This window comes from Aquarana catesbeiana, linkage group LG12 (assembly GCF_042186555.1).
Source record: "Aquarana catesbeiana isolate 2022-GZ linkage group LG12, ASM4218655v1, whole genome shotgun sequence".
Taxonomy (NCBI): Eukaryota; Metazoa; Chordata; class Amphibia; order Anura; family Ranidae; genus Aquarana; species Aquarana catesbeiana.
The window spans coordinates 122478515-122492349 of NC_133335.1; the positions used below are offsets into that span (position 1 = coordinate 122478515).

Below are 13835 nucleotides of genomic sequence, written 5' to 3' on the forward strand. Positions count from 1 at the left end.
TGTTAACCCTCAAAATTTGCTTGAAAGTTGTACCTGATTGTTATGCAATACAACAGTTATCCATTATCACTGGTCAAAGCCAAAGTCGCATCCAAGTTGCATCCATCCAAAGTTACGTTAAAGTTGCCAAAGTTGGGGCAACTTTGGAGTTGTACAAGTGTGAATGAAGCCTTACTGCAGATTTTTTAACATATTGACATAAGCATCTTCACAATTTAAATATTAACAAGCTGTTATTTTATTTATTTCAGAGTGAATGGGAGAAACGGGAACGCATTGAGGCACAAAGGAAAAAGCAAAGGGAACTCATTGTTCAGCTCAAAAACCAGCTGGATGATTTAGAAAATTTTGCTTACCAAGAAGGCAATTATGATTCTCTACCCCAGTCTATGGTCATGGAGAAACAACGGGTACATTTTTTTTTTCTTTTTAATGAACCCCTTAAATTCCAAGTTGTGTAATTTAGGCTCTATAGCTTTAACTGTATTTCTAGCTCATATGATAAAATTTTCAAGCATTTGCAAGATAGTTCCCTAGTATATGAGGTGTGTCTATTAAATAACGAGACTGATGAAATAACTCACCTTTATTTATATGTATTACAAATTTAATGCTTGTCCCTTTCAGTATATTCTCCATTTGCATTAATACATTGCTGCAGTCTTTCCACTGGTCGAATGCATGGAGAAAAAACATTTCTCTCAGCTGTTTCAACACATCCGCCGTTTTCTTCTTTACAGCATCAACTGACATAAAATGTGTCCCTTTTAACCACTTGCCGACCCCCTCACGCAGATATACTGCGGCAGAATGGCACGGGCAGGGTACGTCTGGGTACGTTACTCCCCTCCGCGGGCGGGGGGCCGCATCCCCCCCGCCCCCCACCCCCATTGCCCGAGCCGGTCGGCATCATTCCAGGAGCGATCCGTGCTGAGGTTGAGGCCACTGATTCATGGCCACCCCCTCGCGATCGCTCCTGACAAATGAGAAGCTTCCTCTGCTTCTGTAATGTAAACAGAAGCAGAGGAAGTGATGTTATCGCTCCTCGTGAAGCCTTTTCGTTCTGGCTTCCGAGGAGAGAAGACATCTACTGTGAGTCTGCACCAACACTACACTGACACTAGCACACATAGGCACATAAACACCCCCCGATCACCCCCCCGGCACCCCTTGTCACCCCCTGTCTCGGTGACACCAATAGCAGTTTTTTTTTTTACTGATTACTGCATTGGTGTAGTTTGTGACTGTTATAAGCAGTAGGACAGTGGTAGGCCCCTTTAGGTCTAGGTTACCCCCAAACTCCCTCTAATAAAGGTTTAACCCCTTGATCACCCCCCAGTTAACCCCTGTCGCCAGTGTCATTAACCACTTACCAACCGGCCCATAGCCGAATGACGGCTGCAGGGCGGTTGGATAACTCTGGGTGGACGTACTATGACGTCCTCCCAGAATTCCCCTCTCGCGCGCCCCCTGGGGCGCGCACCCGAACACATCCGTGACCGCCGGGTCCTCCGGACCCGGCGCATCACGGATCCCGGTAAATGGCCGCTGATCGCGGCCGTTTACCATGTGATCGCGCTGTCAAATGACGGCGCGATCACATGTAAACAGACCGGCGTCATCTGATGACGCCGGTTCCTCTCCTCCCCGCCTGTGTACCGATCGGTACACAGTGAGCGGGGAGGGGGGTGGAGGGATGTCTGCAGCGCTGTGGGCTGTATGTGTAGTGCTCACAGCGCTGCACAGAGACATCCAGGCATCCATCCATCCATGCTCAGCCATCCCCACTACACTGCAATGCTGAGCAATACTCTGCAACACCCCCACAATACTCTGCAATACCCCCACAATACTCTACAATGCTGTGCAATACTCTGCAACACCCCCACAATACTCTGCAACACCCCCACAATACTCTGCAATGCTGTGCAATACTCTGCAATACCCCCACAATACTCTGCAATGCTGTGCAATACTCTGCAACACCCCCACAATACTCTGCAATGCTGTGCAATACTCTGCAATACCCCCACAATACTCTGCAATGCTGTGCAGTACTCTGCAATACCCCCACAATACTCTGCAATACCCCCACAATACTCTGCAATACCCCCACAATACTCTGCAATACCCCCACAATACTCTGCAATGCTGTGCAATACTCTGCAATGCCCCCACAATACTCTGCAATGCCCCCGCCATACTCTGCAATTCCCTCGCAATACTCTGCAATGCCCCCGCCATACTCTGCAATGCCCCCGCCATACCCTGCCATGCCCCCGCCATACTCTGCCATGCCCCCGCCATACTCTGCCATGCCCCGCCATACCCCGCCATACTCCGCAATACCCCGCCATACTCCGCAATACCCCGCCATACCCTGCCATACTCTGCCATACCCTGCAATACCCTGCAATACCCCGCCATACCCCGCCATACTCCGCAATACTCCGCCATACTCCGCCATACTCCGCCATACTCTGCCATGCTCTGCAATACCCCGCCATACTCCGCAATACCCCGCCATACTCCGCAATACCCCGCCATACTCCGCAATACCCCGCCATACTCCGCAATACCCCGCCATACTCCGCAATACCCCGCCATACCCCGCCATACTCCGCAATACCGAGCCATGCTCAGCTGTACTCGGCCTCTGTATGTGGCCAGGCTGTGGAAGTCTCACACATGTGGTATCGCCGTACTCAGGAGGAGCAGGAGAATCTATTTTGGGGTGTCATTTTTGGTATGTACATGTTATGTGGTAGAAATATTGTATATATGGACAACTTTGTGTTAAAAAAAAATGCGTTTTAACCACTTCCCGCCCACCGGCCGTCATACAACGTCCTTGACTTTGTGCGGAGATATCTGAATGATGGTTGCAGCTACAGGCATCATTCAGATATCGGCTTTTTCAGCCGGCGATTCCCTACACCATGAGAACGATCATAGCATCTGTTCCACTGCTTGATCGTTCTTACGGGAGGCGAGAGGGGATGTCCCCCCCTCCCGCGCTTCTACCGACTCACCGCTACGATCGAAGCCAGGATCGTTTTTTTTTTTTTTTTTTTTATTTCAGGCTTCCCAGCCTAGAGGTGAGATGTGGGGTCTTATTGACCCCATATCTCACTGTAAAGAGGACCTGTCATGCCATATTCCTATTACAAGGATGTTTATATTCCTTGTAATAGGAATAAAAGTGGTCAAAAATTTTTTTTTTTGGAAAAAAGCATCAAACTAAAATAAATAAAGTAAAATGAACAATAAAAAAAAATAAAAAATTTTTAAAGCGCCCCTGTCCCTGCGTGCTCGCATGCAGAAGCGAACGCATACGTAAGTCCCGCCCACATATGAAAACCGTGTTCAAACCACACATGTGAGGTATCGCTGCGATCGGTAGAGCGAGAGTAATAATTTTGGCCCTAGACCTCCTCTGTAACTCAAAACATGTAACCAGTAAAAAATTTTAAAGCGTCGCCTATGGGGATTTTTGAGTAGCAAAGTTTGGCGCCATTCCACAAGCGCGTGCAATTTTGAAAGGTGACATGTTGGGTATCTATTTACTCAGTATAACTTCATCTTTCACATTATGCAAAAACATTAGGCTAACTTTACTGTTTTGGTTTTTGTAAAGCACAAAACAGTTTTTTTCTCAAAAAAAACGCGTTAAAAAAAATTGCTGCGCAAATACCGTGCGAGATAAAAAGTTGCAACGACCGCCATTGTATTCTCTAGGGTCTTTGCTAAAAAAACATATATAATGTTTTGGGGTTCTATGTAATTTTCTAGCAAATAAATGATGATTTTTACATGTAGGAGAGAAATGTCAGAATTGGCCTGGGAGCTACAGAACGCCTGAAGGTGCTCCCCTGCATGTTGGGCCTCTGTATGTGGCCACGCTGTGTAAAAGTCTCACACATGTGGTATCGCCGTACTTGGGAGTAATAGCAGAATGTGTTTTGGGGTGTAATTTGTGGTATGCATATGTGGTGTGTGAGAAATAACCTGCTAATATGACAATTTTGTGGGAAAAAAAAAAAGTAAAAAAAAAACCTTGATTTTGCAAAGAATTGTGGGAAAAAATGACAACTTCAAAAATCTCACCATGCATCTTTCTAAATACCTTGGAATGTCTTCTTTCCAAAAAGGTATCATTTGGGGGGTATTTGTACTTTTCTGGAATGTTAGGGTCTCAAGAAATTAGATAGGCCGTCAGTACTTCAGGTGTGATCAATTTTCAGATATTCGCACCATAGCTTTTGGACTCTATAACTTTCACAAAGACCAAATAATATCCACCGATTTGGGTTAATTTTACCAAAGATATGTAGCGGTATAAATTTTGGCCAAAATATATGAAGAAAAATTACTAATTTGCAAAATATTATAACAGAAATGAAGAAAAATGCATTTTTTTACAGATTTTTCGGTCTTTTTTCTTTTACGGCGCAAAAAATAAAGAACCCAGCGGTGATTAAATACCACCAAAAGAAAGCTCCATTTGTGTGAAAAAAAGGACAAAAATTTCATATAGATACAGTGTTGCATGGCTGAGTAATTGTCATTCAAAATGTGAGAGCACCAAAAGCTGAAAATTGGTCTGGTTAGGAAGGGGGTTTAAGTGCCCAGTTGTCAAGTGGTTAAGCAATCTTTTTTCTGATCGCCGTATTAGTGTCACAGGTGACGCCAGGTAAGTATTTAGGTTCACGGTCAGCTTTTTATAGCGTCAGGTCCCCCCATATACTACCTAATAAAGGTAGTAATCCCCTGATTGCCCCCTAGTTCACCCTTTCACCAGTGATCACCGTATAACTGTTACAGGTGACGCTGGTTAGTTAGTTTGTTTTTTATAGTGTCAGGGCACTCGCCGTTTATTACCTAATAAAGGTTTAACCCCCTGATCGCCCGGCGGGTGATATCAGTTCGATTTTAGGGACAGATATGGACTGCGTCGCCCCAGGCAGCGTCAGGTTACCGTACCAGTACCGCTAACACCCACGCACGCAGCATACACCTCCCTTAGTGGTATAATATTTGAACGGATCAATATCTGATCTGATCAGATCTATACTAGCATCCCCAGCAGTGTAGGGTTCCTAAAAACGCATTGTTAGCGGGATCAGCCCAGATACCTGCTAGCACCTGCATTTTGCCCATCCACCCAGCCCACCCAAGTGCAGTATCGATCGATCACTGTCACTTACAAAACACAACACACATAACTGCAGCATTCGCAGAGTCAGGCCTGATCCCTGCGATCGCTAACAGTTTTTTTGGTAGCATTTGAATCAGTCGCAAACAGTCAGGAGCATTTTTACCTGTGAGTCTCACTAGTGTACCACTAAATTTAGCGCCCAAAATGGCAAATTGAAGGTACAGTAGTGAAGAGGCCTACACGTTTCTGAGCATGACAGATAGTGAAGAGGACATCACTCATCTGTCAGATTCAGGCTCAGAATACGATCCTGTAGACGACAGCGGCTCCATGACAGATAGCTCTGACGATGGAGTTGTGGTCCCTGCCAAGGTCAGGCGTACCAGACCCCGAACTTCTTCTGCTGTTGAGGTGCAAGAACCGCAGGGCTCTTGTATGGAGCAGAGAAGTACTAGTGCCGCTCATGCTTTTGGTGAACTGGCAAGCACCAGCGGCCTAGTACACCCTGGTCGTAGTCAAACCAGCACTGCAATAACACGTGGTGACGTAGCGAGTCCCATAAGTGCAGTTCAAGCTGGTGAGGTGGCAAGCACAAGTAGTGTCCTGCTGCCACCAAGAAGACAAAGGCTCGGTTCACACAGGGGCAACACGATTTCAGCGCGACTTTGTACGGCGACTTCAACGCGGCTTCAACGCGACTTCAGCGCGACTTCAGCACGACTTTAGCAAATTACAACGCGACTTCAAGTCGCTTCCAGGACAGGCGACTTCGGCTGTGGCCAATCATAGGACAATCAGCTCTCTGGGAGGGAGGGGTTTGCCTGGGCAAACGAAATTTTTTGCCTGCAAAGTCGCTTGACAATCCGACTTGGAGGCGACTTCCATTGATTTCTATGGTACAGGTCGCCTACCAAGTCGGATCCAAGTAGTACAGGGAGTACGCTCTGAAGTCGGAGCGACTTCAGTAGTGTCTATTAAGACGCTCCCATTCACTGTCATGTGAATCTCTTTCTGGGGCGACTTGGGGCGACTTGAGGGGCGACAAGTCGGATCCCAAGTCGTCCCAGTGTGAACCGAGCCAAAGACAGGCCCGTCGAGCCCATAGTGCCCTTCCTGCTGCATTCGCCAATCCTAATTGGGAACCCACCACTTCTGCAGCACCCGTACTTCCCCCTTTTACTGGCCAACCCAGCATTCAGGTGAAAACAGTTGATTTTACGTCACTTGATTTTTATTCGCTGTTTTTTCGCCAAAGATCTCTATAGATCTATTGAGGACCAAAGTAATTTGTATGCTGGTCGATACATCGGCGCTAATCCCCAGTCCTCCCCTGCCAGAGATTGGAAACCAATTACAGTTACCGAATCTAAGATCTTTCTGGGCCTATCCCTCGACATGGGCATAGTTAAAATGAGTATGTTGCGGTCATATTGGTCCACTGACCCAATTTACCATATGCCCGTGTTCTCTGCCTCCATGGCCAGGGCACGATACGAGCAGATCTTGCGGTTCATGCATTTCAATAACAATGAACTCTGCCGTCCTCGTGGAGATCCTGGATATGATCGGCTCTACAAAATTCGTCCCCTCGTAAACCACTTCAACGTTTTGCAGACTTGTTTACTCACCATCAAGTTGTCTGCGTTGATAAATCCCTGATTAAGTTTTCTGGCTGCTTGTCTTTCAAACAGCATCTTCCCAGCAAGCGTGCCAGATACGGGGTCAAGATGTATAAGCTCTGTGACAGGGCCACAGGCTATACATGTAGTTTTATGGTTTACGAGGGAAAAGATAGCCACATAGAGCCGGAGAACTGCCCAGATTACATAGGGAGCGCTGGCAAGATTGTGTGGGACTTGGTGTCACCCTTATTCGGGTTCATTACCTAAAGCTGTCCTGAGGGGTGCTATACATGGTCCAAAGGAGTGGCACCCCTATTAAAAGGGCCCCAGTCTTTGAAGGTTTAAACACGCTGCTCGCCATAATGGGTGAAGTTTGGATCTGCCTGTTTACAGCAGTATCCTGCAGCGAGGAAAAGGTAAGAGGAAAGCCTAGGAACTGCAAAGTCCACCTATGACTTTTCTTTCAATTATATTGTAAAATGCCTTAAAAACTCCTCTAGAGGGAGTAATAGTGTATAGACCCTGTTGAAATCTGTGCTAATACAGCATGTGTCTCAGCGGCTGGAGTGGGGGGTCTCCTCTCCCCCTAAATGGGGAAACTGAGTGGATAGGGATACATGTTATGTTTAAACAAGCATAAATCTGAAAAGCTGATAAAAAGGCTGTGTAAATCCCCCTCCCCCGCCTCCCCTCTGACGTGACTGATGCTAAAGCACAGGAAAGGGTGTGGCGCATAGACAATCAGACTCACACCTGAAAAAGCTTAAAGCTGATACTCTGGGTAAAGACAGTGTCTATCAGAGCAGCTGAAGCAAGGCTGCCACAGGACACAGAAGTGCTGGTGCACGTGAGGGATTTACATAGGCATTTGCAGTACAGGAAAAAACTTATTGTTTAGCATTAGATCATTCTATGCTACCACTGTTTTTCCTACTATTGTTCATATAAATAGAACAGTTCTTAGAGTACCTTTGCTTTTTGTGCTTTGCACTATGGCTTCAAGGCTTACTACTAAGGCACCAAAACCACCCCCAGGTGTTGGGAACTCCAGACATGCCTCCACATTGTTATCCTCTCCGGAGATACCTGACATGGCAAGCCAGGGTGAGTCATTGGAAGCAATTGGTGGTGCAACTGCTTCTCACACTTCAGCCCCTGTATACGTGACTGAAGATGCATTTTCCTCTGCCCTGCAGGGCTTAGAAGGAAGATTAGCGGCTTTAATCGCATCCTCCATTAAAGGGGATAAGACGCGTGCTAGATCCCTCTCGCCCACTCCAAACCCCTTACAGGGGAACAGTGGGGACAGGATGAGGTATTACCCTCAAATGATCGGGAAAAACAAACCGATTACTCCTCTGCGGAGGAAACAACAGTTGAAGTTTCAGCTTCACAATCTGAGGTACAAATCCTTACAGACATGGTTCGCTCCACTTCCATGCTACCCCTAACAGAGTCAGCTGAACGTCTGGTTTCTTCTTTGGGTTCCTTGAAACCTTTACAACCAGTGCATGCATTTCCAGTCCACACATTACTAGAGAAGCTTATTTATACTGAATGGGATCATCCAGATAAGCATTTTCTCCCTCAAAGAGATTATCAGTTCTCTATCCTTGGAAAATTTAACTTGTCCAGTGGACAATGCACAAATGCTAAAGGATCCAACAGATTAAAAGTTGGAATTCCTGTTAAATCCTTTTTTTCTTTAGCAGGTGCCGTTGCTCAGCCTGCAATTGCAGCTATAGGCATCTGTCAGTCCTTAAAAGACCAGTTCACAGAGGCCGTTAATGAGCTCCCTGCACAACAGGCCAGTGAGTTGGCCGATTCACCAAAAGCATTATGTTTTGCCATAGATGCTATAAAGGATTCTGTTCACCAGGTGTCTCACCTTGCATTGTGCTAGTACGCATGCGTAGGACCCTTTGGCTAAAGGGTTGGTTTGCCAAAGCACCCTGCAAAAACCTACTGTCTAGTTTCCCATTTCATGGGGAGCGATGATTTGGATAAATACTTCCAGACAATTTCCAGTGGAAAAAGTACTCTTTTGCCAGTCAAAAGAAAGTATAAACTGACTTTCTCTCCTGCTCCAAGCGCATCCGCCTCTAGGCAGTGGCGACGGCTTCCACAGTCGGATTCCAGAGGAAAATCGCAGGGTCGGGCCCAGGCTCAAAGGAAGACCTGGAGCCGCAAGACTACAAAGCAGAATACTAAGACCTCTTCATGAAGAGGCGTCTCCCCTCACCAAGGTGGGGGGAAGACTTCTGCATTTAGCAGAAGTCCGGTAGAGGGAAATTCAGGACAGATGGGCTCTCTCCACAGTGACTCTAAGTTACAAACTAGAGTTTTGGGAGTTTCCACTATCTCACTTTCTGAGATCAAATGTTCCCAAGGATCCAGGGAAAAGACAATCCCTGTTTCAAGCATTAGACCGATTTATAAACCGAATGGATATGTCAGACCCATTCTGGATCTATAAAATCTAAATTGGTTCCTAAAAATTTGCTCAAAATATTTCCCGCTCACCAAAGGTTTCTTCAATTTGAAGTGGAACAACGGCACTTTCAGTTCGCGACCTTACCCTTTGGGCTAGCCACAGCACCATGGGTATTCACAAAAATACTGGCCCCACCTCTAGCCAGGTTGAGGGCACAGGGCATAACAGTGTTGGTGTACCTAGATGATCTATTGTTAATAGACCAGTCAGTGACGCACTTAAGGCAAAGCGTACACATTACAACCAGTTACCTGGAAAGTCTTGGTTGGATCCCCAACCTAGAGAAGTCTTCCTTAAAACCAGTAAGAAGGCTGGATTATTAGGCCTGATCATAGATACAGCCCAGAAAAGGGTGTTCTTGCCTCCAGCGAAGATCAGCTCCATAGAAGAGCTGGTACGGATGGTCAGGTCAGAAGCAAATCCTTCAATTCGCTTTTGCATGAGGTTGTAAGGAAAGATGGTAGCTTCATTCGAAGCAGTCCCCTATTCCCAGTTCCATTCAAGACTGTTGCAAAACAGAATCCTCTCTGCTTGGAACAAGACGATCCAAGCTTTGGACTTGCCAATGCGGCTGTCCCCAAGAGTGTCTTAAAGCCTCAGTTGGTGGTTACGAAGCCAGAATTTGCTGAAGGGGAAATCTTTCAGACCAATAATCTGGAAAGTAGTAACGACAGATGCCAGCTTCTCACTCTGGGGAGCGGTACTAGAGGAGATGACTGTCCAGGGACAGTGGTCAAAACTCGAAAGAGCCCTGCCCATCAACATCCTAGATGCGGGCAGTGTATCTGGCTCTGAAAACCTGGACCTCCAGGTTACAGAAATGTCCCGTCCGGATTCAATCCGACAATGCCACGGCTGTGGCCTATATCAATCACCAATTGGGCACCAAGAGTCTCTCAGCTCAGAGGTGAACCATATCCTAACTTGGGCAGGAAGGAATGTCCCATCCCTATCGGCAGTGTTCATTCCGGGAGTAGAAAGTTGGCAGGTGGACTATCTAAGTCGCCAGCAGTTATTCCCAGGGGAATGGTCTCTTCACCCAGAAGTGTTTCGGCTGTTTGCCAAAGATGGGGGACTCCGGACATAGATCTTCTAGCGTCCAGATTCAACATGAAGTTAGTCAACTTTGTGTCCAGAACAAGGGATCCACTCGCATACGGAACAGATGCGCTGGTAACTCCGTGGGATCAGTTTTCACTGATCTATGCCTTTCCCCCGATTCAGTTGCTGCCTCGACTTCTTTGCAGGATCAAGCTGGAAAGAAAGCCGGTAATTCTGGTAACACCAGCATGGCCCAGAAGGTCATGGAACGCAGAGATCGTAAAGATGGCAGTGGAGGGTCCTTGGCCTCTCCCACTAAGGCCAGACCTGCTATCGCAGGGGGCGATATTCCATCCTACTTTACGAATGCTAAATTTAACGGCTTGGTTATTGAAACCCACATTCTGAAGAAGCATGGGCTTTCCAGGTCTGTTATCTAAACTTTAATCAATGCAAGGAAACCAGTTTCCAGAGCTGTATATTATAGAGTTTGGAAAGCTTAGGTTTCCTGGTGTGAATCCAAGGGTTGGCACCCTCGGAGATATATTATAGGCAGAATCCTTGCCTTTCTACAATTGGGCATAGAGATAAAGTTGGCCCTAAGTACTATTAAGGGCCAAGTCTCAGCCTTATCGGTTTTATTTCAAAGACCGCTTGCTACGCATTCTTTAGTCGGGGGTTTTATGCAAGGGGTGATGCGGATTAATCCGCCAGTTAAGTCGCCTTTCTTTCTCGAACATCACGGGACACAGAGCCACAGTAATTACTGATGGGTTATATAGGGTATCACTGGTGATTGGACACTGGCACACCCTATCAGAAAGTTCAACCCCCTATATAATCCCTCCCCTTGCAGGGATACCTCAATTTTTACGCCAATGTCTTAGGTGATGGACGTGTAAAGATGTTCTGTGCTGAGCTCCAAAGGGAATATCCTATATCCTATACTGGGGCAAGCCAGACAGACCGGATCCATTCAAAGTGTCCTTTCATGGCCGAATTGGATGGTACCTGGGCCTCGTGTCCGAAGAAACGAAGTTTTGCCTGTAACGCTTCTCTTTTTAGAGAGCTGGACCCCGCATATTAGAAAATGGTTTTCTAGCCTAATTTCTAGCCGGGTGCTTTACAGGTCCAGAACTGCAGGATCCCCCTATTCGTAGGGGGCCCCAGTCTCTGACGGTTTTCTAAACGGAGCCCACCGTGAGAGGTGAAGATTGGGTCTGTGTAAACTGAACCCTGCGGCTGGATAAGGTAAGAGGAGATGCCACAGAATTTTCTAATTCTAGTAGGTTTTCTCCTTTAAGGTAAATGCATGCTATGCCTATTGTGACCACCAGGGGCTGCCAAGAGCACATACCTTCACATGCTGATGTCTGTCTCAGTGTTCATGCTTCACAGCTTCTCCGGCTCAAGGTATGATGGATGGGGGGATTTCTCATGATTGAATGTTCCCCCCAGGCTAGGGGGAGGCCACAGGGGTCTAGACAGCGGTTATACCGCTCGGGCACCGCCGCGTCCGCCGCCATTGCTGTTTTCAGGCAGGCCCATCACTACCGGCCTCTCTCCTTCCTCCCCCTCCCCAGCCTTCCTCCATAGTGTTTCCAGAGGGTCGGGAAGCGCTTGTTTTTTCGAAATTCGAGCGGGGGGGGGGTAGAGGGGGGGCGGGACGTCAGCACAGGTGCTTAGACTCCCACTCAGGCCAGCTGCAGGCTATTTAGAAGTACTCTGTACAGGTGCACTCAGCCTTTGGAGGGACACAGAGCTGACAGTCGCATGTAAGGTGGGACACAGGCATTCTCCTAGGCAGCATTTACTTGGTAACAACAGACTGGGCATTGGGTAGCAAGGCTTTTAGCCGGACTACATCGCTCAGCAGTCAGTGTTCATTTTGTGATACCTCCACCTTGTTGCTTTGCACTATGGGTAGAAGAGGTTCAAAGACCCCCAGAACCAGAGACACTAGGGGATCTCGTTCAGGTTCTGAGGACCCCCTGTCTGCAGCATCCTCCCCCCCTGAGGGGCTAGGGACGGCTAGCCAGGGAGAGCCGTTGGGGTCAGGGGCTATACCTGCCTCCGGCACCTCAGCCCCTGTATACATTACACAAGAGGTTTTTTCCTCAGCTGTTAATGGTTTAGAGGAAAGATTATTGGCCGTGATTACAGCTTCACTCAGTGGAAGAAAACGCACTAGGCCTTCCTCTGTTTCCCAAGACCCTCAGGAAGAGGAGCTCAGGGATAAAGCAGACGAATCCCTTTCAGAGGATCAGGATGGGATGGATGATTCCTCTTTGGAGGAATCAGGTGGAGAGGGACCCTCTGCGACTTCCCAAGAGGAGAAAGTCTTAGTACAGATCCTTACTGGACTGGTCCGCTCCACATTTAAGTTACCCGTACCTGAAACTGTTAAAGAATTCTCTTCTGCTTTGGGGTCACTGAAACCTTCTCAAGCAGCACAGGCTTTTCCTGTTCATAATTTACTTGAAAAGCTCATTTATTCTGAGTGGGATCACCCAGACAAACGTTTTTTTCTGCCGTGAAAGTTTTCAACACTTTATCCGATGGAAGAAAAGTTTGTTAAAATGTGGGGAATACTGGCCATTGATGCCGCCATTTCCTCCGTAAATAATAGTCTGACTTGTCCTGTAGACAATGCTCAGATGCTCAGGGATCCTGTAGACAAAAAGATTGAATCCCTATTGAAGGACGTTTTCTCCTTGGCAGGTTCAGTGGCTCAACCTGCAGTTGCAGCGATTGGAGTCTGTCAATACTTAAGAGACCATGTTAAGCAGGTTATCAAAGTATTACCTGAATAGCAGGCCCAGGGGTTTGCTAACCTACCTGCGGCCTTATGTTACGTTGTTGACGCCATCAGAGATTCTATCGTGCAAACCTCCCGTCTTTCACTGGGGTTGGTGCATGTATGTAAAATCTTATGGTTGAAAAATTGGTCAGCCAAAACACCATGTAAGAAGCTCCTGGCTGGGTTTCCATTTTGTGGTGAAAGGTTGTTTGGAGAGGACTTGGATAACTATATCAAGAGAATCTCTTGTGGGAAAAGCACTCTCTTACCTGTTAAGAAGAAGAGTAAGCGCCCCTCTTTCAAACGGACTCTCTCCCCAGCGCCTGGGGCTTCAGCCTCCAGGCAGTCTCGACGGCCTCCTCCGTCTGGGTCCAGGGACAAGAGTCAAACCCAGGGACAGAAGAAGTCCTGGGGGAAGAAGCCTACTAGGCAAAACACTAAGACCTCTGCATGAGGGGGCGCCCCCGCTCGCTCGAGTGGGGGGAAGACTGCGGCAGTTCTCAGGGCTCTGGCAGGAGGATTTCCAGGACAGATGGGTAATCTCCACGGTAACCTTTGGGTACAAGCTGGAGTTTCAGGAATTTCCCTCTCCTCGGTTCCTCAGATCAGGTGTTCCCAGAGCCCAGAAAGGAAGCAGTCGCTCCTTCTAGCGTTAGAGCGACTTTTGTCGCAGGAGGTCATTATGATGGTTCCCGCAAAGGACCAGGGATTGGGCTTCTA

At 47.4% G+C, this 13835-nt stretch overlaps 1 protein-coding gene across 1 annotated transcript in view; it reads left to right on the forward strand.

Moving 5' to 3' along the window:
• RUNDC1 (RUN domain containing 1) overlaps positions 1-13835 on the forward strand; it is a 275946-nt gene that overhangs the window by 181871 nt on the left and 80240 nt on the right. Inside the window, exon 2 of the mRNA XM_073608311.1 lies at positions 252-410. Coding sequence (XP_073464412.1) covers positions 252-410 — 159 coding nt within the window. The remainder of the gene's footprint in view (positions 1-251; positions 411-13835) is intronic.